Raw genomic sequence first — 22,427 nt, forward strand, 5'->3', positions numbered from 1 at the left:
AACTATATTCCCCCTGGGCAGCCTAACAATCTGCTGAAATTCTGGTGGGAAGGGGAGGGTGGAGTACTACTAGGTGTGCACACACAGCTGTTAGAGCCTTTCCTCCCTACGTGCTTTGTAGGGCAGGAAGATCTTGTTGTTATCGGAGCGTTATGACACCTGAGAGTAACTTAAGGGACTAGAGAAAATGGCTTTTAAAATTCTAGGTGGTCTGTTTTTTCCCCTTGGTAAAAGTATTTTGTTAAAAAGCTAATAAAAGGTTGCTTTAATGAGTATGGATGCTTTCATTGTGTTGCCCAGAAACTGCATGGGCTGTCTAAGAAGATGTCTTCAGGGGAAAAAGCTAACTGGAAAAGCAGACGGTGCAAAGCTTACGTCTCTGAAATGTTTCTCTCCAGACACGTTTATCAGAGTGCTTCTGAGCTGTGGAAATGCAGCGAAGTTGGCACGAGGCCGGGAAAGCCGCGCTTGGTCTGAGTTTTCATCTGCGCTGATCCCTTCAGCGATCACAGGGACGAGCCAGGTGACAGCTGAGCTGCTTCACACTTGCCTGGAGGTGTTGAACCTGGTGCAGAGACAGGTCCCTTTCAAGGGGCAAGGAAAATCTGTTTATCTGCTGAAAGGTCAGAGCCTCGGATGTGACTGAAGTCCCAGCGGAGGCTCTGTCGCCGCAGGCCTGCTCTGCGAGCAGGAGTTATCCCCTCCTGTTCTCCTGCTCTGGCAGCCAGCTCCCCTGCCTGTGACCTCGACCTTCCTTGCTTTTAACCAGGCTCTGAGAGCCCTCCTGTGAGGAAGAGGTTTTCTTCTCTTGATCAGTTCCTCTTTTTCAGCCCTGCAAGTGCTTGGCTGCGATGGAGCAGACTTCATGAGGCAGCGCGTCCGGGCTGAGGCCTGGGACCCTCACACAGGAAGGGCTGAGGAAGCAGCCTCACCAAGCAGTGAGTTTCAGGCCAGAGACGGCTTCATCATCCTTTTAGAGTCCAAGTGAGCAAACCCGGGTTCATCTGCTACGGGGAATTCCCCTCTGCCAGCACCACTACATCTGGTGTGGGAGTTGGCGCTTTCCTAAGCCCTAAATGAAGGTGTGATGGAAACAGCGCGTGTTTCTGCAGTGGCAGTTTTATTTTTAAAACGAGTGAGCATAGCTGTTTTCTAAGCTGCCTGGAACATAAATTTAGTACACAGTGTCTGAAAGCATTTTACTAGCCAGCTCCTTTTCAACAAGCCTGTCTCTCTTAGCCCAGTTTAAGGGTAGGTCTTTCAAGCCAAAGCACAGGTGTGGGACAGGAGCAGCGGCACAGTGAGGAATAAGGCTTGTTCTGCACCCACAACTATAAATCAGCAATAAATTCAATCTCCAAATGTATTTTATTGCATGTCCCTGCACATCCATAAATGATGTTTCACATTGGCATTACAGAAACACTAAGTACTCACAATTTCTACATTTTCTTTAATTAAAATGTATTTAAAGCCTGGGCGCAGGTCAAGATTGGATTCTAGTGATTTGTTGCTCGCAGTGGTGAGTACTGATTCCCTTTCAGCTCTTGTGCACGCTGCCTGACTGCAACATGAGAATTTTTTTATCTGTCTGGGTTTAAATTCGATGGCTGAAATGTTTCTTTATAAAAAAAAAAAAAAAAAGGAATATTTTGCTAGCTAAGCCTTAACTTCAAAAGTGCTTTTCTTTGTCTCTCAGATTCTTCCTTTAGGATGGAGTACCCTGCTGTCGCCTGCAATAGGCTGCTCATTAGAATGACATCCTGATAGCAATGGGCACAGATCTGTTTCTTCTCCTGTGCTTTCTGGCTGGGCTGCTCCAAAGGCTGATGGATTTGGGAGCAGCTCAGATGCAATTCAGTTTTTGTAATGAGAAGCAAAGTTTGCTGGAAAGGTAGGACTTACCCCCTCCATCAGTCACAGCCAGAACAGATGAAAGCTGGATGAGGATGTGGTTAAGCAGGTGTGGGAGAGCTGCTCCCCACAGAAACCTTAGGGACCAACGGGAGCAGCAGGAGGGAAGATAGCGAGGTAACTGATGACATTGTCCCCTCTGTAGGCAAGCCCTGCAGAATGTCCCAAAAGCCCTGTGAAGTGCAGGCTCCCAGGCTTCAGCCAATGCATGCTCCTTCCAGCAAGTTCCCTCTCACCTGTGCAGCACCAGCAGGCTGATGTGAGTTATTATAGAAGCGAGTTATTTTAGAAATTCTGTTTAGGAGCTCGACTGGAGATACTTGCTTGTGGAAGCTGAGCTGAGTGGGTGGCTGTGACTACCAACAGAGCTCCAGTGCAGAAACACAACCGTGCTGAAGAGCTCTTAGTCATGCAACAAAGAAGCATCACGTAAACTCCAGCCTCTTGTCTCTTGTGTACAAGAACATGAGGAAAGCAGTGATTTTGTGGAAATTTGTGATTTTGTGATTTTTTTGTGAAAAATCCAAATCATAGGCAGGGTCTGCCCCATCTCTTTTCTCTCTGAATCTCTTGGGTGATGGCTTAGAGCTTCTTGAGGGAAAATAGGGAAGAAGCATCATCAAACCAGAAAAGCAATGCAACTTTTTAATAGATCCACACCCAGGGCATTGCTTCTTTGTGCCTGCTCCTCAGTGTCCTCTGCTCTAGCTCTTGTGTCCTCTGCTCTAGCTCTGTATCTTTAGCTGCTCTTGTCGTCATGCTGTCTAACACCTTGGCTGTGTGTGCTGCTTAAGCTCACACCTCCTGTCATGGAGTGGCACTTAAAAAGTCTGTGTAGCAACACAACTTATTTTATTAAGTTTTAGGACTGTGTTTTATGCTCTGAAGGAACACTTTCTTCACATAAATGCTTTGACATTTTTATAGAAATGGCTATAACTGTGTTATTTCGTGTGGGGAGGAATTTATTAAGCCTGGATCTGGATCTCATTTTTATGCTATGCAAATGAGTAATAACAAGCCTTCTTCATTACCAGCTCAGGGCTTAGGCCATGGCTATTAAATTCCCACCTTCCCTTCAGTCTGCTGCTATCAGACTGCCACGTTAGGCTGCAGCCTCATCAGAATTCATAAAACCAGCCCGGCCTTGTGGTGGAGTACGAGGCTGCAAAATTAAAACCTGAGCAGCAGAACACGGTATTTCTTTGCCTATTGAGAGGAGCAAGCCAAGGTATTTCAGAGCGTGATGGGCTGAACAAGGGATGACACCACCTTGATTACTTGTGATTATGAAAAAAATCCACAACAGCCAATACGGTGGGGGAAAGCATAAAGGTCCGTTTATCTCACTGCTCTGGTCTGATCACACATCAAGCAGAAACACCCTGGTTCTTGTAGTCCCCGGAGTAGCTGCCATTGCACACCACTGTTAACGTGTTTGTTTGGCAGATAGATCATCAGTGGCGTTTATGGGTTTTAAACTACATGGATGCAAGATGAGGAACTAAAACCCAGCTTTCTCTCCCCTAGGTGATTTCACTCCCCAGAGACTGACTCTCTTTGTCCCAATTATTTTGAGTGGAGACTTTAGAATTTGGAAACAGAAACAGAGCCTATTTCTCCCCAGTCAGGGATGATGACCCCAACCCCTAAAACAGGGCAGATGTGCTGGGCAGAGTAAATGAAGAGGATAAATGGGTTGCTGCTCTGGCTTCTGCGAGCTTTGAAAATACCAGTTGAGTCAAGTCCCGAAGGTGAGAAAAGTAAGAGGAACATCTTATGTGTGCATGGGGGTGGGATTTTTTGTGGGCTAAGCACCAAATGTTCGGCCTCTTGTGGATCCAGCCCTGCTGGTCTGCAGTGATGTGCTGAGTGATAAAATACATATCCGAGGGAGTTCCTAGGCATGGTTTGGTGAGAGAAAGGGAGAAGAAAAGAGAAAGGCCTTCCTGTGAGCTGCATTTTCTTCACAGGGGAGAGCTATCAGCGCTCTTCCCAGAGCAATTCCAGGAACTGTAATTATGTTTTTGTGTATCGAAAGAGAAGTGTGTTCATACCTGACCTGGTGTCTGGGGAGATGAGATGTTCTGTCTTGGGAAATTGTCACCTTCCGGCTGGCTACTCTCACACAGCTATTTCTGCACACAGATTTCCCCTACAGTGTGGTCACAGTAACCTGCCAATATTCACCTGAGGCAACAGCAGTCTTTTCTGCTTTCGTGGCCTTTAGGTCAGACTCTGGCTGGTCAAACAGAGCTAATGCTAGTGGGACAGATTCTTCAGATCTCAGGTTGTAATTTCCATAATACAGCATTACAGTTAAAGTAATAATAAAAAATTGTATCACAGCAAAACCCACAGATTATTTAGATAGAGGGCAATTACCTGCAGTAGTCTAGACTGGATATTAGCACCAACATCCCCTGCTGTCCCTAAACCCCTGCACAACCTTCTGTTAGCATCCCGCAGCCCCGGCTGTAAAGCTGTAGTACCTGGAAATGAAGAGTGGAGGCTGGATTATAAGGCATGGCATCATTAAGCTAACTTTTTTTCTTTTCCCCCTTAACAGCCAGAAGTGATTTTTTTTGAAGAAGCGTGCAGCCTGCCTCCAGAATGAGCCTTAAAACGGTGCAAGGCAGGTAAGTGCCCCCCGGCCGTTCATTCCCTGCTGAGCAGCACCACCTAGAGGCTGAGCCGGGCTGAACCGAGCTGAGCCGGGCTCTGGGGACAGTGACAGCCCGGGCAGGACCCGTTGTGTTGGGGACGGGGCTGCGGGGAGCGGCTGCATCCCCAGCTCCGCGCTCGGGTCCGCCGACAGAAGCGGGGCCCCGGGAGGAGCTGCAGGCATCGCTGCCAGCCCGAGGGAAAGAAATCCCCTCTGATGTTTGGCTGTATGAAAGAAGCAAGCACCAAAAGCATGCAATATCTGCAATATCCCAAGCTTTGGGATGTCAAAATGCAAGCCCAGTCCCTCTGATCCTGGCTTGCTAAAGAGACTGGTGAGTGCTGATATGGTCAAGCACCGATTGCCTTCAAATAAGGGAAAAAGCAGCTCCAGCTCAGGTGCCACTGACAGGGTGTTTGCTAATCCCACGTGCTCAGAAACAGGTCAACAGCAGTGGGAGTCCGAACCTGGGAATTCAAGGCTCAGAGTTAACCTCCACCTCATCGGGCTGTATTTCTCTGAGCCATCACCCATTGCTATTTTGCACAAATTGTAGTTTTATATAAGAAAACACGGGATTTTATTTGCAGTCCCTGAGGATTTCCAGTGTCTCAGCTTCGGTCTGTAATCCGCTTGCTGCTCCTCTCGCAGGCTCATGGCGGTGCTGGCAGAAGGGAGCTCCCAGCCGAGCGCTGGCCCGTGGCTTTATGCCACTGACCCTTGAAACCCCCAAGAGCAGAGGTTTCACCATGGCTCTTAGGACAACCTGTTCCCGTGCTGCGTAACCCCCCCAGTGGAGAGTATTACATCCAGGAATTGCCTCAGTCCCTGGGGTGTCCAACAGCAGTTTTAGTTCTGTAGCTAGATAGCAGATCTGAGACATGTATCAGCATTAACGGCAGCTCTTTCTCTCTGTGTGACCCTCCACCTTTCCCTCTCTCGCTTTGCTCCCATAAGCTGTTAGTTGTGTCTCCTCAGACCCGTGTCAGAGGTTCCTCCTGTTTCCTGGTGGCTGCAGCTCTTCCTTTCAAACACAGCAGCGTGTTTGCTAGTTACTGCTCTCATGGGAAGGATCACAGTTTCACCATGGCAGAGAAAGGAACACCCTGATCCTTAATCAAGTTTCCTGATAACCGCAGTTACATCACACTTCTATCCATTTTTCAGTGTATCAGATTAATTTTTGAATGGGACCTTCTCAACTGAAGGAGGATTGACCAAAAAAAATAAAAATACAAATGTTTGGTTTTTTTTTTTCCTCTGGGTGCAGCACTTCCCATGTCTCAATAGGAGATTATACGAAACGCCCATCAAAGGCCAAATTCCTGCTAAGCCTCATCAGAACCAGTAACAAGCAAAGGAAAGGACAGCCAGAGAAACGCCTCCCTGAAACAAAGAGGCATAAGATTCAATGAAATGTGAGGAGTATTTATTTAGAAAATGATTGCCGTATCACAGGCAGGCATCAGTGAAACAGAAGCATCCGTCATCTAGCCTTGGGCTACTGCTGAGCTCATGCTCAGACCTCCGTGTCCTGTACACGGTGTGCTCCGTGTGTGCCATTTGCTGCTGCCTTTGCAGCCTCCAAGCACAGATGTGGTTCTTTTGGGAAGTTTTTTGTATTTTACATTTTCTAACCTGTTTAATGCCTAACTTAGTGCCTGCAGTTTTTACTGAGAGGGGTTGATAAAGCTATATTTCACACAGCAGCAAGTGGATAACTACTTCTGGGCCACTTCCACTACTTAAGAAGTCGGTTCAGCTGCAGATCAGGGAGAAGGGTTAGTGATCTTTTGCTGTCCTGGTGAAATGCTTGGTGGAGGGAAAGGGATGTTTTCTCATTTTCATGGGGATAACAGGAGTGTGTGCCTGTGTGGGGAGGGAACCCATGGAGCAGAGGTGTGAGGTAATGGAAAAAGTTATGATAGTGGAAAGCAAAGAAAATCTTGCCCAGACTTCTGCATCTCAAGGTCCTCTGAGGCTTCCTGATCTTCATCACCTTCTCAAAACATGCAGGTCCCTACACGCAAGCCAATTACAGAGGCAGCACTGATGCCTTTGCCTGCATGTGGATACTGAAAAGACTGGAGGTGATGAGAAATCTTCACTCAGAAGGAGGGGTCCTCGTGTTGGAGGGAAAGGCTGAGAAATACCAGCCTGTGCAACAGGCAGGCTGCCTCTCCCCTTTCAATGTCACCCTACAACCACATCCCTTCCAGCCAGGGTCTGTGGAGTGTTTTCCCTCGCTGCCTGCTAGAGAGCTGCTCCAAGGATCCCTGCCCGTCCCTGTGGCTGCCAAGGGGTCTCCAATAGCAGGCTCGGCAGCTTTTATCCTGTTAGTTTACGCTCAAGATCTGAAGCCTATACATTCTGAACTCCTCTGAGAGCTTCAGTTGTGTTCCCATGTGAGAGTTAAAGGCTGTGACTCGCTTCTCTGGTGAGGTCTCAGAGGAGCCATGGACAGGGCTTCCACACATCCTGGGAGAGCATCGCTGGACCCAGTGCACAGGGAAGCTGGTGACTTCCTCCCATCTCTCTGGCTCACCAGCCCTAACTTGGCTCTCACAGATTTATCTATCTCCAGATGGGAAGATCTCCAAATCCCCATCTTTTCACGGTCCACATCCTTCCTGTGGTTAAAAACCAAACAGATGTATACTTGTCCTCTACACCGTGCAGTCACAGATTTGCCATCATTTGAAACAAGAGCACATTATAAGTTACTACAAGCGTAGAATGAAACCTTCCCTGCAGATACGTGACTGTACAGTTGTACAGTGGCTACTGCTGAGTGACATGTGCTATGTTTGCCTTTTCCCAGGAACAAAGTGGTTGTCTGTGCTCTGGTTAAAGCAAAACGTTTAGCTGGAGAGCCCTGGGAAGCAACTGAGGACAAGCTGTTGATTCACTCTGCAGCATCTGCCTGGTGAGTTGCTCCTCCTTGCGCCCAGCAGGAAAGCTGGGCAAAGAGGCCCGACTTGCACCTCTCCATCCTCACTGGTGGAAAAACTATGAGCTGCACTACTCAGGAAGTTAAATACAGACCGTTGTAGCCTCCTTTGAGTAGTATTCATTCACCTGGAAGCCAAACTGAGGCTGTAGCCGGACCCAAATATCTTTTGGGTGAGTACTGGATCAGAACAAATAACTCCTGTCAGTGTAGCTGACCTTGGAGAATTTTATTAGCTAATTAAGATGCCACACGCAAAGGGCAGATTGAAACTACAGTCTCAGTTAAAATTTAGCTACTCTCTTAATTGAGTTGAAGAAGTCTGGCTTACATCCTAAGCTGTTGGCATCCTGTATTGCTATAAGAATATTACCAATCGTTTTATTGGAGAATGCAAATAATATCAATGTCATACTGATGGATGGCCTAGCATGTAACAGGATAGGGGAAAAGCTGGTAATTTTATAAAATTGTATAAATTCTGCAGTGGGTTTGGCCCAGCATACTGGATCTCTGCGGTGTTTTCCAGGACACAGGATGAACAAGGACTGTTTGCTTTGTCAGTTCCAATGAAAATAAAATCGAGATTTTTGGGAGCAGGGAGAAGGAAAAGCAATTTTCCTGTAATTGATGTTGTGAAGCTCATCAGAGATTCTCCACTTTTAAGACTGTTTCAGCAAAGAAATGACAGATTTTTAAATCCTCCCACACGGTGCATTCATATAGTAGTATCACTAATTGTTGTGATAGATTATTTACTCCCGAACACTGTCTTTCTTACATGTGCATGTGCTTGTCTGTATCTATCCGTCTTTCTAAACGCAGCCTTTCTGTTTAGCTTAAAAGTCTTATGGTTCACCTGAAGCCAAAGAAGTATTTAGCTGAATTATGTTGCTCCATTACGACCTGTTCAAAGATCTCTAGTCTCACAGACTCACGATGCTTGGACAAAGAATTCCCAAGGTGTTTATAAAAAGATAGTAAGAGGTCTGCTGCAAGCTGGTTGGAGTCAGAAACTTCTGATTTCTAACTCATTTGGAAGGAATTTTGGACTTTGAGAGCTTTTCCTAATCAAAATGAAGACTGTATTTCATAAATTGGTTTATATTCAGAACAGAGAATTTGCATTCATGTAACTCAGTAGGCTTTGGAAGTACTTTTACAGCTATACTGTCCTTTCAAGGGCTTCACGTTAAAAGTAGCTGATGTGATTGTATTATTATTACAGGTCTGCAAAGAGCAGAGACCTGGGGAGGGGAAGACTTTCCAACCACTGTTCATTTGTGCATATGAATAATGGTAACAATTATACTTTCACTCCCCTTCTCAGCCATTCCTGATGGACTACAATCACAGCACTGAGATGTAATTTTTGGTTCATTATTTCACTCTTAGAGCCATCAGGCTGATCAGGTAACCTTTTCAAGTATTTGGGGATTTTTTAGTTGTTTCTGACTCCACAAGATGACGGTAAAACGCGTTCCAGTTCTTTGCTGAAATAATGGGGCTAGATCCCTAGAGCGAGCTCTGAAGCAGGTGGGGAGCCGTGGATCTTCCCACATCAGCAGTGGTATCGGGACAGAAAGCTAACAGCATCACCCTGTTGTCGTCTGACTGCATGCAACGGGTGAAGAGGCTGTAACGTAACAGCTTGGCCAACCCAACTGTCTGACAGCGGAAATCACTCTGTGACAGAAGGAAAGCCACGTGGGTATGGCTATAATCCAGCCCCACTACACAAGACCTTTTCCCTCTTATTTTCTGCTAATAATATCAGTCTCAAAGCTGAAGGGGAATGGTTCACGCTTCTGAAGGATTCACTGGAGATCTGGACTCTTCCTGCTGTTTCTGGGCTCACCTGTAAGCAAGACGTGGCTGTAATCCTGCCACGGAGGAAGTCTTTTGAAGGAAAAGGGCTGTCATCCCAGAGCAACATGGTATGGGCAGAGCTAATAAGCATAAATTCTTACGGTTCCCATTGCATAAAACAACATCCTCTTTATGAGTAGACATTACTCAAGCTATAAACCCTACACACATTTCCATACTCTATAAACCATCTCTAGAACTGGCCAGGAAACAGCTGCTTTTTCCAGTTTGTTTACATTTGTGGAGTGGGGGACCCCATTTAATGTTTGTTACACAACCCACTGCTATTTATACTGATGGATCCCTCTTCCCTGCTGCTCCCAGTGCCCTCTGGCCCTGGCCACATCCTGCCCTGCCTAGCAGCGGGTGTGCCAACCCTGGAACCTACTCTGCTGGTATAAGGAATTGCCTGGCTGTATTTGTTCAAGCCAACATCTTGCTTCCAGTGATGCCTACGAACACTGCAAGAAGCAGCAGGCTGTTCTGGGCTGCCTGCTGGGAGCTGGAGCTGCCCGGCTGTGCCTGCTGGGTGCCTGCAGAGCGCTGGCTGCAGCAGCCCAAAGCCACTCCGGGGCCAGCTGGCAAAGACACCGTGCGGGTGACTGCGGGGAGAGCTCGTGCCTGTGCCTCAGCACTAATTGGTTCTCTGGTAGAGGGGCAGGGAAATCCCACAGAGAATCTCAGACAGTGGAGATAAACACCTAACACAGGGTAAACACAGATGGCACGGCTATTGCTTCCATGCCTCTGTGGTTGGGATATAAAGATAGAAAAGTCTGAAATTTTTCCTGCTTTTTCCAGGCACTTGGAGCAGCCCAGTTGTACTGTCTTGGCTGGAGATTTTTTACTTTGAAATCATATGGATTACCTAGAAAAATAATCTCCCCTTCATGATAAAATCCTTTTGGCAAAGGTAAAGGGCTTGTGATCTGTCTCAGCTAAACAATACTGTCAATTTTTATCGAATAATCTACTGTGAAAGTAGTTGTGACTTTTTTTGTGTGCTCACGTGATCAAGTTACAGTCAATGAACAGATTTTTACCTGGCCTCGAGCTCAGAGGTAGACCCTGGATGTACTGATGCTGTGGGGCAACCCAGCCCTGCAAGGCTTTGCAGTTGAACTCGGTGCCAGGTATCACAGCAGCCTGCCCAAGGGACAAACCTTTCCCTCTGCAGCTCCCTGAGAAATGTCAAATTCTAAGGACTTTCCCATGCTGTCTGGCACACTGGATTGGGCTGCTTGGCTCTTTTTTATTTTTTATTTTTTAAATTCTCTAGAATAGGAATGTCACCTCTGTGGTTCTCCGTTTCCACAAAAAAAAAACTCTTCAATTTTTCCCAGAGCCAGCTATGAGCCCAAGAGTAGAGGGAAGCAGCTGTGGTTTGTGTGCATCTTTTTTTCCCTTTTTTTTTTTTTTAAATAAAAGTACTCCTCAAACCTGCCAGACAATTCCACAACATCAGCTGCATAGTCAACCTTCTCTGGACACCACTAAACAACGTCACGTACCTGCTTAATTCCTGGGGTAAGCATGTAACATATAAGACTGATTATATTTGCTGCTACAGACAAAGGGGATTTCTCCCTTTTTCACTCAATTTCAGTGTCTAGAGTCTCACTTGCAATGGGTAAATACAGGTTGATTTATATCAGCTGTGGGAATGGAGCCTTTCCCACTCTTTTAATGCAGATGCCTCGAGTATTTCACAACGCATGTGGAAAGCTGCTACTTCCATCAGTAGTCCTATGTTTTCTTTGCAAAATGACAGCAATTATAGCGGGAGGTGGAAATTAGACTGGGAGACTTCTAAGCTCCATTTGCTAATAAGGGCGTCATAGCTCTTTGCTCTAACTTATCCTGGGAATAGGCAACAGGATTTTAACAGGGACTATACCCCTATAAAGCCCATATAAATCGTTTCTTTGCTAACCCAAAGCACCAGCATTACTCTAGTTCTAATTGCACAGAAGCTGATGGCTAAGTCTGCAACACACTCTGTGCTTTGTTTTGAAAAGTTGGGCTTTGGGGCAGGAGTATCATGAAGAGTTAGCCAATTCTTATATTTTACATTTTCTGAAATGCATCTCTTTCTTCCTGGGGCACAGAGGTTCCCAAAACAGATAATAGAGAGTTTTTTGCAGTATTGCTGGAGCCATGATGACTTAAAGAAAATGAAAGATGAAAGGTTTGGTAGGAAGAGGTAATATCTTCAATTAGATCAACTGGCATCATTGGAAAAAACGAACAGCGTTCCTGCACAGAAGTCCTTATGATGCAGAAAAAGATTGAGAGCCCCTAGAATTGTCTATTTCTTTCCTCAACTCTATCAGATGGTGTAATAAAAGATCTTATCGCTTCCTGCAAGTTCCAGCTCTCTGTGTAGGAATTGTCCCTCCGCACTGCGAATCTGGTCACAAGCATCATGTATCTTCCTCTGACCACAGCAAACCATGGCCTGAAAAAAAAAAAAAAAAAAATCTCACACCTGCTCTTTCTTCTACACCAGCACCTCCAGGGCTAAGCACTAACCATGTTAAAACATTGGCTGAGTCTAAGTGTGTGGTTAACAGCCTCAAGGCTGGCTTTGCATGGCACTGCTTGCTCGCTACTAGCAAATCTCATTTCAAAAGCTGGACCCAGGGGGTCCCTCAGCACTTCTGCAGGATCAGCTCTTGTAACCTGTGTCTGTTCTGGCCCTACTGTGGTCCCTTCCCTGCTCCAGCTGCTGTTCTGATCATCTATTTTGTATCTTTCATTTTGAGGCATTACTGAGGAAAAGAAAAAGCCTTGAAAATTACACGTTTTCACAAGCAGGTGGTTCTGTTTTTAAGTGCTATCTTGTAGGTTTTCTGCTCTCCAGCTCTGCACGTGCTGTGGGACTCCCTTTCTCCATCTGCCACTAGATGGTATTGCTCCGGCAGGCACTTCCCAACTGCTCTGCACCTTCTGAGATGAAGCCCCCAGAACAGCAGCACCCTCAGTGCTCCTGCACTGCTGAGCACCCTGTCTGCACAGGCTCGCTTCTCTGTTTTGGGGGTATGTGGCCAGGGCCAGCAGGCTAGCACGCTTCCTCACTGCAGTTGCCACTTCCTGGACAAATGGGAATCCCTTCACCAGCAGGTAGTCCTTTTCCAGATCTTAAAATAAATCCAGATCTTTTAAAAGAACTGAAACAAAAACGCAAACAAAAAGCTATTTTTTCAGTTGTAAAACATGTATAATAATTTTGTATTTCCCTTATGTGCTCATGAACAGTAGTTGAACACGCAGAAAATTACTCAGCGAAATTGTTATTAGTCTAGTTGATGAAAGAATGGGATGAGATGTGAAGTAATTTTATATTAAAAAGCATGACTTGTGCTGTTAGGCCTTGAGTGATTTGCTGCCTTTTCACGTTTGATATGCATCTCTATGGTAGGTTTATGTGAGACCATTCCACTTTTGTTTCCTTGGTTTGTTACTAAGCTGCCTTATGTCACTGCTATTCCTGCTGGGGAAGCAAACAGGAAAGCCAAAGCAGAAGTGGAAAGAACACCACGTATCTACCCATTAAGTGTCTGTGGCACCTCCTTTCATCCTTTTCAGTCGTCTGATTTATATCTTAACTATGCACCGGTGTTTTTGCCAAATTATTTGTAATCATTTGGTAATCTATAAATACACAAAACCTGCTCGTACGTTTGGGTTGGACTTGGCGAGCGGCTGGCTGGGGTTTGATCAGGTATTCCTGAGCAGTATGAGGCGTGGAGGGGCTCGGGGCTGGATCTTGCTGTTTGAAGGAGGACAGCTGCCCACGAGGGAAGGACGAGGCCGCTGTGCCAGGTCCCGAGCTGTGTGGCACCGGGACAAGGAGCAGCGCTGGGTGCCTGCAGGGAAACACGGGGAAAGTCATGTGTGGAGTTTGTGACTCAGAGCATCTGCAGCTGGCTTGGCCGAGCAGCGAGACAGCAACATGGATTTGCCATAAAAGGGACAAATGTCTTATTGCTGCGGCGTGTGAGGTTCAATTAAGCGGCAGCGTTGAACCAAATGGCTCCCAGGAGCTGTGCACCGCGACTCGCAGCCCTGTGTGCTTATTCACTGAGCACCCACGGGCATGCCCGCACAACAATGTCCCCTCTGGCTGCGGGAGGAACCATAACCAGCCCTCGTGTGCGTGGAGGCGGTGAGCTCCCCTCTGGGGGCTGAGAGAACGCAACGAGACCCTCGTGAAGGGCTCCGGGCGCCCCCAACCCCTGAGGGGCGCCCGCTGCCTCCCCTCAGCGACTGCCCCCCCCCGGCCCCGCCCAGCCCGCGCTGCGGCTGCGCAGAGGCGCCCGCGGTTCCCATACGGGCGGCCCCGCGCATGCGCCCGCCCCGCGGTCAGGTGACGGGAAGCGGCGGCGGCGCTGAGGGGCGGCGATGGAGCGCTCCGACAGGGCGGCGCTCGGCGGCCTGCCCGCGCCCGAGCTGAGGTGCGGGGGGGCGGGGAGGGGAGCCGGGGGCGGCTCGCAGTGAGGCGCCGGGGTGGGGGGGGGGGGGGCTGGGGCCGGTGCTGCCAGGCCGCCGGGGGGGGGCCTGGGCCTGGGCCTGGGCCTGGGGGGGACCCTGGGGGTGTCCCGGGTTTGCCGTGGCCCTGGGCAGGCTACGAGGCGCTAAGGAGGGGCGCCGTGCTGGGCCGGGGCGGTAGGTGGGCTGGGGGAGCGCTGGAAGCCTGCAGGAGGGGGAATCGTGCTCGTCGGCGCTGGGGCTGTGGGTGGTTAGGTGGGGGTCGGCGTGTGGTGTCCGTGCGGGGAGGTGCTGGGGAGGTGTCTGAACAGGGAGCGGGCTCTCGTTTCTGTGCCTGAAGGATAGGGAAGGTTCAAAGGGGTTGTGCGTCCCACCCAGAGAGCACTTAGGGCAAGCTGTAGTAAAGGGAAAGGTTCTGGGCAGCTTTTCTTTAAGCTATTTAATATGCGACTTAAAGGTATGTCAGGACAGTGGGGCCTAACTGGTAAAAAGTGCTGCTGGCTTTGATGTAAAAGCTGTCTGTGGCCACATGTCGCTGTCTTTTTGTGACCCTCAGAGAATGAGGTTTTGTTTGTCTTTTGCTTTCACTTTTCCAAAGAAATGTCAAGGATGGAACGTGATTTTATGCAGTATATCATGGTGCAAATATCTCTAGATAAAGCCTTTGAAATCCCTGTAGACATCTGGGAGTTTTAAGAATTGTGCATCCCTGACTTGAATTGGCTTTGGTGGATATTTGTGCCTCAGTCTTAAGGACTTTGAAGGCCTTTGTGACTTTGCCATTGAGCCTGTTAGTCCTTGGAAGTCAGAAGGATATTGGTTGGCTTACATGTTTACTGCCACATAAAGTAATAAAGCCAGCAGAGCGGTTGAGAAGTGGTAGGAGCACACCAAAACAAGCTGTACGCGTTGTTTTGTAAATACTGAACCTGTTCTAGCAGACAAATTCCAGGGAGACCTTACCTGCTACACACTCCGTCAGTATGATTCTCTTGGTCAAAGTCACAGAATCACAGACTCATCTAGGTTGGGAGAGACCTCCAAGATCACCTAGTCGAAGTTTAGGTCTGGGAAGGCAAAAAAAAAAAAAAGTTACTGAGGCTTTTGTGTACTAGGTTGATACTCTAATGCTATGGTTGCTCCAATTTTCTTAGTGAAAAGTGGAAAACTATTTTAAATATAGAGGGATGATGCATAATAAAAAGGAACTTAATTTCCAATAGTAAGCTCTTACAAGTCATTCCACGTACTTCCCTATCTGTTTGAGTCTGCAGTGTTTGTCATTTTCATAGACTTGTAGTTAGTTTTTTCCAAAGGAAATAGGGAACTTTGGGAGTTCTGGTGTAAAATACGCATGTGCACAACATACATAACATTATCTAATGTTAGATATTTAATAGCATTAATATGAAATTGGTATGTTGTTAGTGTTTGCAAAACAGTAATAGAAGTCTAAATACTGTTACCTGCCTTGTTAGTGAACTTTAATGGGCAGAGTCACTGCAGAGTCTCAGTGCTGTGGCTTTCCGTTGCAGGCAGTAAATGCATACTCAGTCTTCACCACTTCCAGGTGCACTTAATTCCTGCAAAGTAAATGGCTTACTTCTCTGGTTCTTGTCCTGTGTCAGGCACGTATACTCTGACTTCCTTCTATGTGTAACTTTTCTTATTTATTTCAGAAATGAGGGTTCATTAACATCAACTTTAAGAACACTTCTGTTCTTCACAGCTCTAATGATCACATTACCTGTTGGGCTGTATTTTTCATCAAAGGCTTATATATTTGAAGGTAATTTTGTTTCTGCCAATTAGCATTACTATTACGGAAATAGGAAAAGTTCTCCTTGTTTGGAACATTTATTTCCTTAAACGAAAAATCCTGTAATGTCTAACTTGAACTAGAAAGTCATATAAATATTTGATGCATCTTTCCTTGCGTTGTGGTCTGCAATTTAATATTTACTGTTTGTTCAGCAGTGGTTTTGTCATATATGGGTACAGCATTCCCTTTACCTAAAGGGTATCTAACACCCCACTTCTTCAGAGCTGTACCAGAATTATCAGGGATATGTTTCCTGTAGCTGTTGCAAACTAATTGTTTTTTCAAGATAGTTTAATGCTACTTACTGAACTTGTCTGCATTTCAAAACATAGCTGCTTTAAATGTAAACCACTGAAGTCAGCTGCTTTTAAGAGCCGTTTCAGTGTATAGCTAAGTTGGAAGGTCCTCCAGGATGGTTCTCCTTTGGTGTTTACTGCTATATGTAGTTCTGAATGATGAAGCTGAAAGCTTGCTAAATAAATTTCAAGTGTATTTTTAGTGTATTATGTTTTGTTGTGTTTTTTTTAACCTCAGGTGTTGCAAGCTGAGCCTTAACTTTAGTTAATGGCAAGATCTGTTAGCATTGCTAGGATCGGATTTGTGTTTGGGAGGGTGTCGTTTTGGTGTTTGCCTTTTCGTTGCTTTTTGATGAAGAGAAATGATGTTTTGTCTTCTGGTATTTTAAGGCTTGTTTCATGTGAGAGGTGTCATATATTTTAAGTGGTGAGTTGTTTTACAGCTTAAATTTGGAAGGTAGAAGTTCTCTAAATTGTTGTTACACAGGCTTATTCTTTATAGCAGCAAATAAGCTATGTAATCATTTTGTCCCTCTATCTTCCTGCCCCACAATGATTTACACTCGTGAAAAAAGGATATTGAGGTTTGTTTGGTGCTGGATAATAAAAAGTGGATGTTGTAGAACTCTTAGCTGTTGACTTCAAAGTCAGGGTATTATAAATATTTTGCAGTGTTGCTTTATTCCGGAAATATTTTTGAGGTCTGCGGATGGTGCATTCTTTCTATGAATCTTCCTGAGATCAGTCTCTTGATACAGCGATAAATGTAAATGTTGGTCTTTTGAAAAAGTTGTCATCTTCTATTTCAGCATTGACAACTAATACTCTTTCCTTCTCTTGTTTCCTCAGGTACCTTAGGAATGTCCAACAGAGACAGCTATTTTTATGCTGCCATAGTTGCTGTAGTTACTGTTCATGTGGTACTTGCTCTGTTTGTGTACGTAGCGTGGAACGAAGGTACTCGACAGTGGCGGGAAGGCAAACAGGACTGAAAAGAAAACCGTCGTCTAATACCTACAGACTGTACATACAATTTTTGCGGGTTGAATGAAAAACATTCTTCAAAATGTATAATACTTGTGTACAAAGATGAGGCTAATGTCTCGATTCTGTTCAGTTGCAGTAAGACTTGTGCTTGTCCTGGATGTGTAGCAGTATTTTGTCAGATGCTGACGGAAGTTGTACGTGGCTGTAGCCAGCTTCTGCTAGCATGAGCCAAGGAGGTCTTTACCTGAAATCAGAATGAAGTAATTACTTTAAAAAAAAAAAAAAATTATGTAACTATTTTTGTCATTCTCTAGTGTTTTTCTGGCCTTTTCTGAGAATAATATTGGCATGAAACAAGCGTTACATTTTCAAGTAACTGAATTGCTAGTTAAAAGGCAATATATCTGACTTACTGTCCAATTAAATTCAAGATGGGATTTCTTAGTTTCCCCACTTACGAGCATGCAGTCCAGCTGTGCATTCTGTTGTGCGAATTCCTCAGGTTTCTACATGTGTGGTTACTTTGTTGGCAGAGGTGGAATAAAGGCGATAACTGAACTGGCAGCTGTTTGCAGTGCTGTACTGGGCAGAATCTTTTTACCTTTAGGAACTGAAAGATGTCAGAAAAAGCTGAAGATGTTCTCTGAAAAACTCATTAAGGAGCAACCTCTGAAGTCTGTTAAAGTGTTCTGACTTTCCTCTCACCACTATACAGTGCTGCTTTCTGACGCCTGTAATTCGCTTTGTTCAAATTACAGATAATCATGCAGGGTGAATAGGTTATTTAAAAAGTAACGCATGGTTAATGTGCTCAGTGACCCTAAAGTGCAGTTACAATTTGAGTCAAAATACTAGACAAGTTTTGTCTTCTATTAGGGGAAATTACGCCTTGAGGAAGGGGAAAAAAATAGTATTTTTGAGTTTAGAAGTAATTGCAACAATAGAACTGGTTAGGAATTCACATGTTGTGTTCCTAATTTGGAATACTCACTTTTTCGCATCTTCAAATGTAACTTTTGATTATGGTGTAAAATTTAATGTCTTAATTTCCTTTTGTAATGTTTTGGGAGCAATTGTCTTAGTGCAGTGCTCATCTTTCCACTCTTCTACAATTAATTTTGATGAAGCAAAAGAAATGGCATAATATATTTTTATGTCCTTACTCCTGTGTATGTCCTTGATAATTGCTGAAGGATGTGACTGGGTTGCCTGTGGTGAAGGAATAACAGTAACAGCTATAACAACCCGCACGAATGGGCAGTAGAGGAACAAGCAAGATGTGAGGGAGAAAACAAAACTGTAGCCATCTGCACATGTCCTTTATGAAGCAGAACACAAGTGATCACGTTATGGCAAATTTGCTTCTCTTCATAAATACAAACTTGTACAGGTTGAATTGATGCAATATATTGATCTTTTTTTTTCCCCTCAGTTGTGTGTGAAAATTTTCTGTAGTAAAGCCATGGTGAAATTTGTGTTATAGAATAATAAGTTGAATTTCATTTCTCTGTTGTGCTGTGCTAGCAAGCTCCATGCTCTGCAGATAAAAGGTTCCAGCAATATGCAGAACTCTGCTAATGCTATCAGTTGCTTTTAAGCTATTGTACTTGAGGTCTTTCTGTTAATTTGAGTTTTCCAGTTTGTTGTGTTAGTTGAGCATTTTTGGAAATGTTTTGCTTAATAGAGGACTTGGAATGATTTTGTTGCTACTTCTGTCTTTTGTAAAACGTACCCATAAATAAGACAAATCAGGTATCCATGCGCAGGAGCTAGAAGAATGTGCTTCCAGGGCTCATTCCTCTTACCTTCACCCCAGCCCTGTGTGTGTGCAAAAACACACACCACGTGCTGGGATGTAGTTGAAGCATCAGCAAGGAGACCTACAAAGGAGTGTAATGCTAGCACAAATCAGTCTTTACATTGATTGTGGAAACATTAACTTTTCTTATCCGGAAGTCCATTGCTAGGTTGCTGCCAGCAAGCTGGAGAACGGCGTCATAGCCCCGAAATACAAATTTCAGTAGTTTGTACGTTGCCATGTTGGCTTCCTGTTCTCCAGTTTAGAGATGCTGTAGAACAAATACTGCTTTTTACTAAGGAACTACCCTGCAATACAAGGTCCAGTAAATAAATGCTTGTGCTGAACAATTTTTTAAGTAATATCTTCAATAATGCTCATGAATAGCACAACTTACAAGTAGATCAGTTATGGCATTGTTCAATAGCCACGTTCATTTATAATAGAGTATAAATGTGAAAGAAGTTGTTCTGTACTAGCTGGGTCTAGTGCTATACCCATTGTGTTCCATGTACCAGAGTTCCTAGACATTAATTTTTTAGGGATAGTAAGGAAATAATTGCTTATTATAATTATAACAAAAATCTGAAGAGTTTGACCTGTGCTGTACATATAGCCACTATAATATCTCAGCAACTGGTGGTGGGTAACGAGCTGAGCACTAATCCATCCATAGGAAGGTCTTTGTCTTTAAGGGTAATGCTTTGATCCCCAGTGTTCTCCCTGAGAAGAGGTAATTCATGAGTCTCTGGACAGTTATGGACAGTAATGGTCATGGACTACGGGGTTTTATGTTGCTTGTGCTTGGAAGCTGAAAACCACTCAGGTAAGTGGTACAATGACAGCAGTCGAGCGGTGGAAATACCCTGCGACTGGAGAGCTCAAAGAACAGAAACTGCAGCCTCGTGCTGTAGTGTACATGGAATAGATGCTCTGCTGGGACTCCTGTTGTGCCTTAACAATACTAAGATTTATTTTATTTCAAGAGCTTTATTGCAGTCTCTTTGGGTTGAGTGTTTACTTTCCTATTTCCTCATGTCCCTGTTAATGTCAAAGCTAATTCTCATCTTTTTTATTGTGTAATGGTCATTATGATTGTTCTAGAGCTTAAATAATACTGTTTAAATGTGGAAACTGATCAAAGCTGTGGAGTAATCAATATTTTTGTTGTGGTGCTTTTATTTTCTATTAAAAAGATATACAGTTTGTAATGATGTAGTACTTTAAAGTGGTACTGTAATTTTGTTCATTTTATTACCGGGGATGGATATGAAACAACTGTTAAAAACACAAAATGGGGAAACCTGGCCTTTCAGTACTTGAAAACCTCAGTAAGAGTCCATTGCTTCTGTATAGGTTTACAGTTACACAGTTTAGCTAGAGCAAGCATTTTGAAACTGAGATTGCAGCAGAAATTTCCTGGAATGTTTACCAAGATTATAAAGAGTAAAGATAATAGGGGAAATTGAGAACTGGAAAATCAGGAACTTCTCAAAATCAGTTTAACTTTCTTTTGTACTTCTTATCGTCTCACCGTTTTTTCCATGTCTGCAGAATACTGGTGGATATGCAGCTTATGGAAGCGTGCAGGTGATTGACTTTGGTTTGTGGTTAATGATGCCTGATTTAATTCATCCGTTAACTGTTAGCACTGAGTGGGAATTTTCTTAGAAATTGATGTTTATGATCATGTTAACAGGAACTTTGTCATACACTAATGTACGCACTTCAAGTAGTCTTTACAGTATAATGAAAGAAAACAAAATAGTGCCTACTTTGGTTTTGCTGTGTAGAAGTGGGCATAGTAATACGTCACTTAAACAACCTCCTGTGTAATTTGCATAATTATGATTGTCAGACACTTTCAAATTGATAGAAATCTGAAGGACATGACTTTTTCATGCTGTATTAGCAGCGTGACAAACTAGATGGCAGGCTTCTCTCTCGGTTTCCCATGACGAGGGAGGAGAAGTTGTGCTTGCTGAGAAGTTGTATTCTCACTTAATACAACGGTGAGCAGCAAAATGTTTGAGGTTATTGCAGTTCTGATGGCTTTCAAACAGCTGCACGGTTCTTGTAGTTAAATAAAATTCTGACAGCCCACACAGCTGGGCAGGGTGTGCTCAAAGCCTCCAGGACGGGGAATTTTTGGTAATAGTTCAGGTGAGTAAGAGACGGAGAGGGCCTTTAAAACAGAATTAAGCTGTGCATGTCTTATTTCCAAGTAATGTACGTGGATATGGCTGAAATTGAGGTAGGCTGTCCATGGGACGGGGAGGAAAGGCTCTGTGAAAGCAGAGGAGTGACTTGGTGTAGGGTGAGGGCTGGCGCGTGCTGGCACAGCTTGGTATGTGATGGCTTAGGCACCATATGGGTTTGTTCAGAAGTGTTTATCCCGTTGTTCTTTAGAGGATTATGCAGAGTCATTGATCTGAAATATTAAATGTAAATCGTACAAACCAGCAAGCCTGTTCCATTCGTAACTTTCAGCTAAAGTTGTTCATAGGTTGACAGCCTTGCATCTCCTTTTGTGCAAATCTGGGGCACGTTTGCTCAGCCTACTGCTGTAGAACTAGCATCGTTACTAGCTCTGAGTCATCTCTTAGGGCAGGGTCAAGCCCTTGGAGTGGAAATATTTCTTAAATAAAACGCCACAGAGTAACTGCCACCAATGTTTCATTAGCTGTAATCAACTGTCACTTTAAGGGAGACACGAGAGCTTCTAATTTACAGTTCACAGGAAATGAAGGGTGCTTGCTGTTCCCCTGCAAGGGAAGGCTCCCTTGTGCTTGAATGGGGCTTGCAACAAGGAAATACTGTATGGTTTGGGGCCCCCACAGTCATTCTGATATCTGAAGGTGGGTGCTAGGGCACGAATTGCTGAGATGGTGGGATGCAGGCAGAATTTGTTAGGAGGGCTGAATTACAGTGCTGTGTAACAATGCTGAGCTGGGGGGTTAGACAAGACAGAGGTAAACTCACAGGACTTGAATGCCATTTAAATGTGGAATGGTAAGAAAAAGTATGGGGGAAGTGAATGGGGATTTCTACAGAAAGCAGCTCTTCCAGATGCTGGTCTTCCAGTTTGTACTGTGAAAAGAAGGGACAGAGCCAATGGTGTTCCCATTTCTGGAAGGCAGGGATAGCAACTGAAGCTCCGTGGTGGAGGATGACTGGGAGAAGAGCTTGGAAAGTCACACAGCCAACTTGTTGGCTGTCCCAGTGAATCCCAGCCTGGGACTGAGCTTTCTTGGTGCTGGCTGTCTTTTCCACAGGCTTCTGCTTGTGTTCCTGCTGCGGGCGGTGCCATGTGGGTGGCCGGTGTTTCTTGGTCACCTTACTTTCTGCAGGGCTTTACTATATCTCTGACTACGTATAGGCCTGGAAAAAAGCTGTTGATGCTTAGGTTTGGTGTATGACACTGTAACGTAATAGTTTTTGTGCCAATGGCCCAGGGCATAGGCACAGGGTGTGTGTGATTAATTAAAGCTGCTTTTAATTGAAGGGTGATTTATGAGTGAGACTAACAGCAGTGAAAGTTAAAGAACAAAAACCGTGGGTGCAGACCCGTGTTGCAGGCACCACTGAGGAGCCGTTTAATAACTTCGCTGGTTTTCAACCTCAGGATGCAGTTC

General features: G+C 44.9%; 2 protein-coding genes across 2 annotated transcripts in view; both read left to right on the forward strand.

Annotated features, from left to right (window-relative positions):
• Positions 1–17,097, forward strand: part of GPR50 (G protein-coupled receptor 50) — a 119,279-nt gene extending 102,182 nt beyond the window's left edge. Inside the window, exons 4-6 of the mRNA XM_080554036.1 lie at positions 4,484–4,553; positions 7,401–13,855; positions 16,857–17,097. The gene's annotated coding sequence lies outside the window, so the exon portion shown is untranslated. The remainder of the gene's footprint in view (positions 1–4,483; positions 4,554–7,400; positions 13,856–16,856) is intronic.
• Positions 13,703–20,020, forward strand: VMA21 (vacuolar ATPase assembly factor VMA21). Its single transcript, XM_080554047.1, has 3 exons — positions 13,703–13,855; positions 15,569–15,678; positions 16,857–20,020. Exons 1-3 carry the CDS (start codon positions 13,803–13,805, stop codon positions 16,997–16,999), a joined length of 306 nt encoding a protein of 101 aa, XP_080410173.1. The 5' UTR covers positions 13,703–13,802; the 3' UTR covers positions 17,000–20,020.
• The last annotated feature ends 2,407 nt before the right edge of the window (positions 20,021–22,427 follow it).

Source organism: Anser brachyrhynchus (assembly GCF_964034855.1).
Source record: "Anser brachyrhynchus genome assembly, chromosome: 13".
Classification (NCBI taxonomy): Eukaryota; Metazoa; Chordata; class Aves; order Anseriformes; family Anatidae; genus Anser; species Anser brachyrhynchus.

What these genes read in the sequence shown, in the direction of transcription:
- VMA21 (XM_080554047.1), top strand. Translation starts at nt 13,803, where the DNA reads ATGGAGCGCTCCGACAGGGCGGCGCTCGGCGGCCTGCCCGCGCCCGAG. An exon ending in CTGCCCGCGCCCGAGCTGAG is followed by an intron (nt 13,856 to 15,568) that starts GTGCGGGGGGGC and finishes TATTTATTTCAG; the next exon opens with AAATGAGGGTTCATTAACAT. An exon ending in AAAGGCTTATATATTTGAAG is followed by an intron (nt 15,679 to 16,856) that starts GTAATTTTGTTT and finishes TTGTTTCCTCAG; the next exon opens with GTACCTTAGGAATGTCCAAC.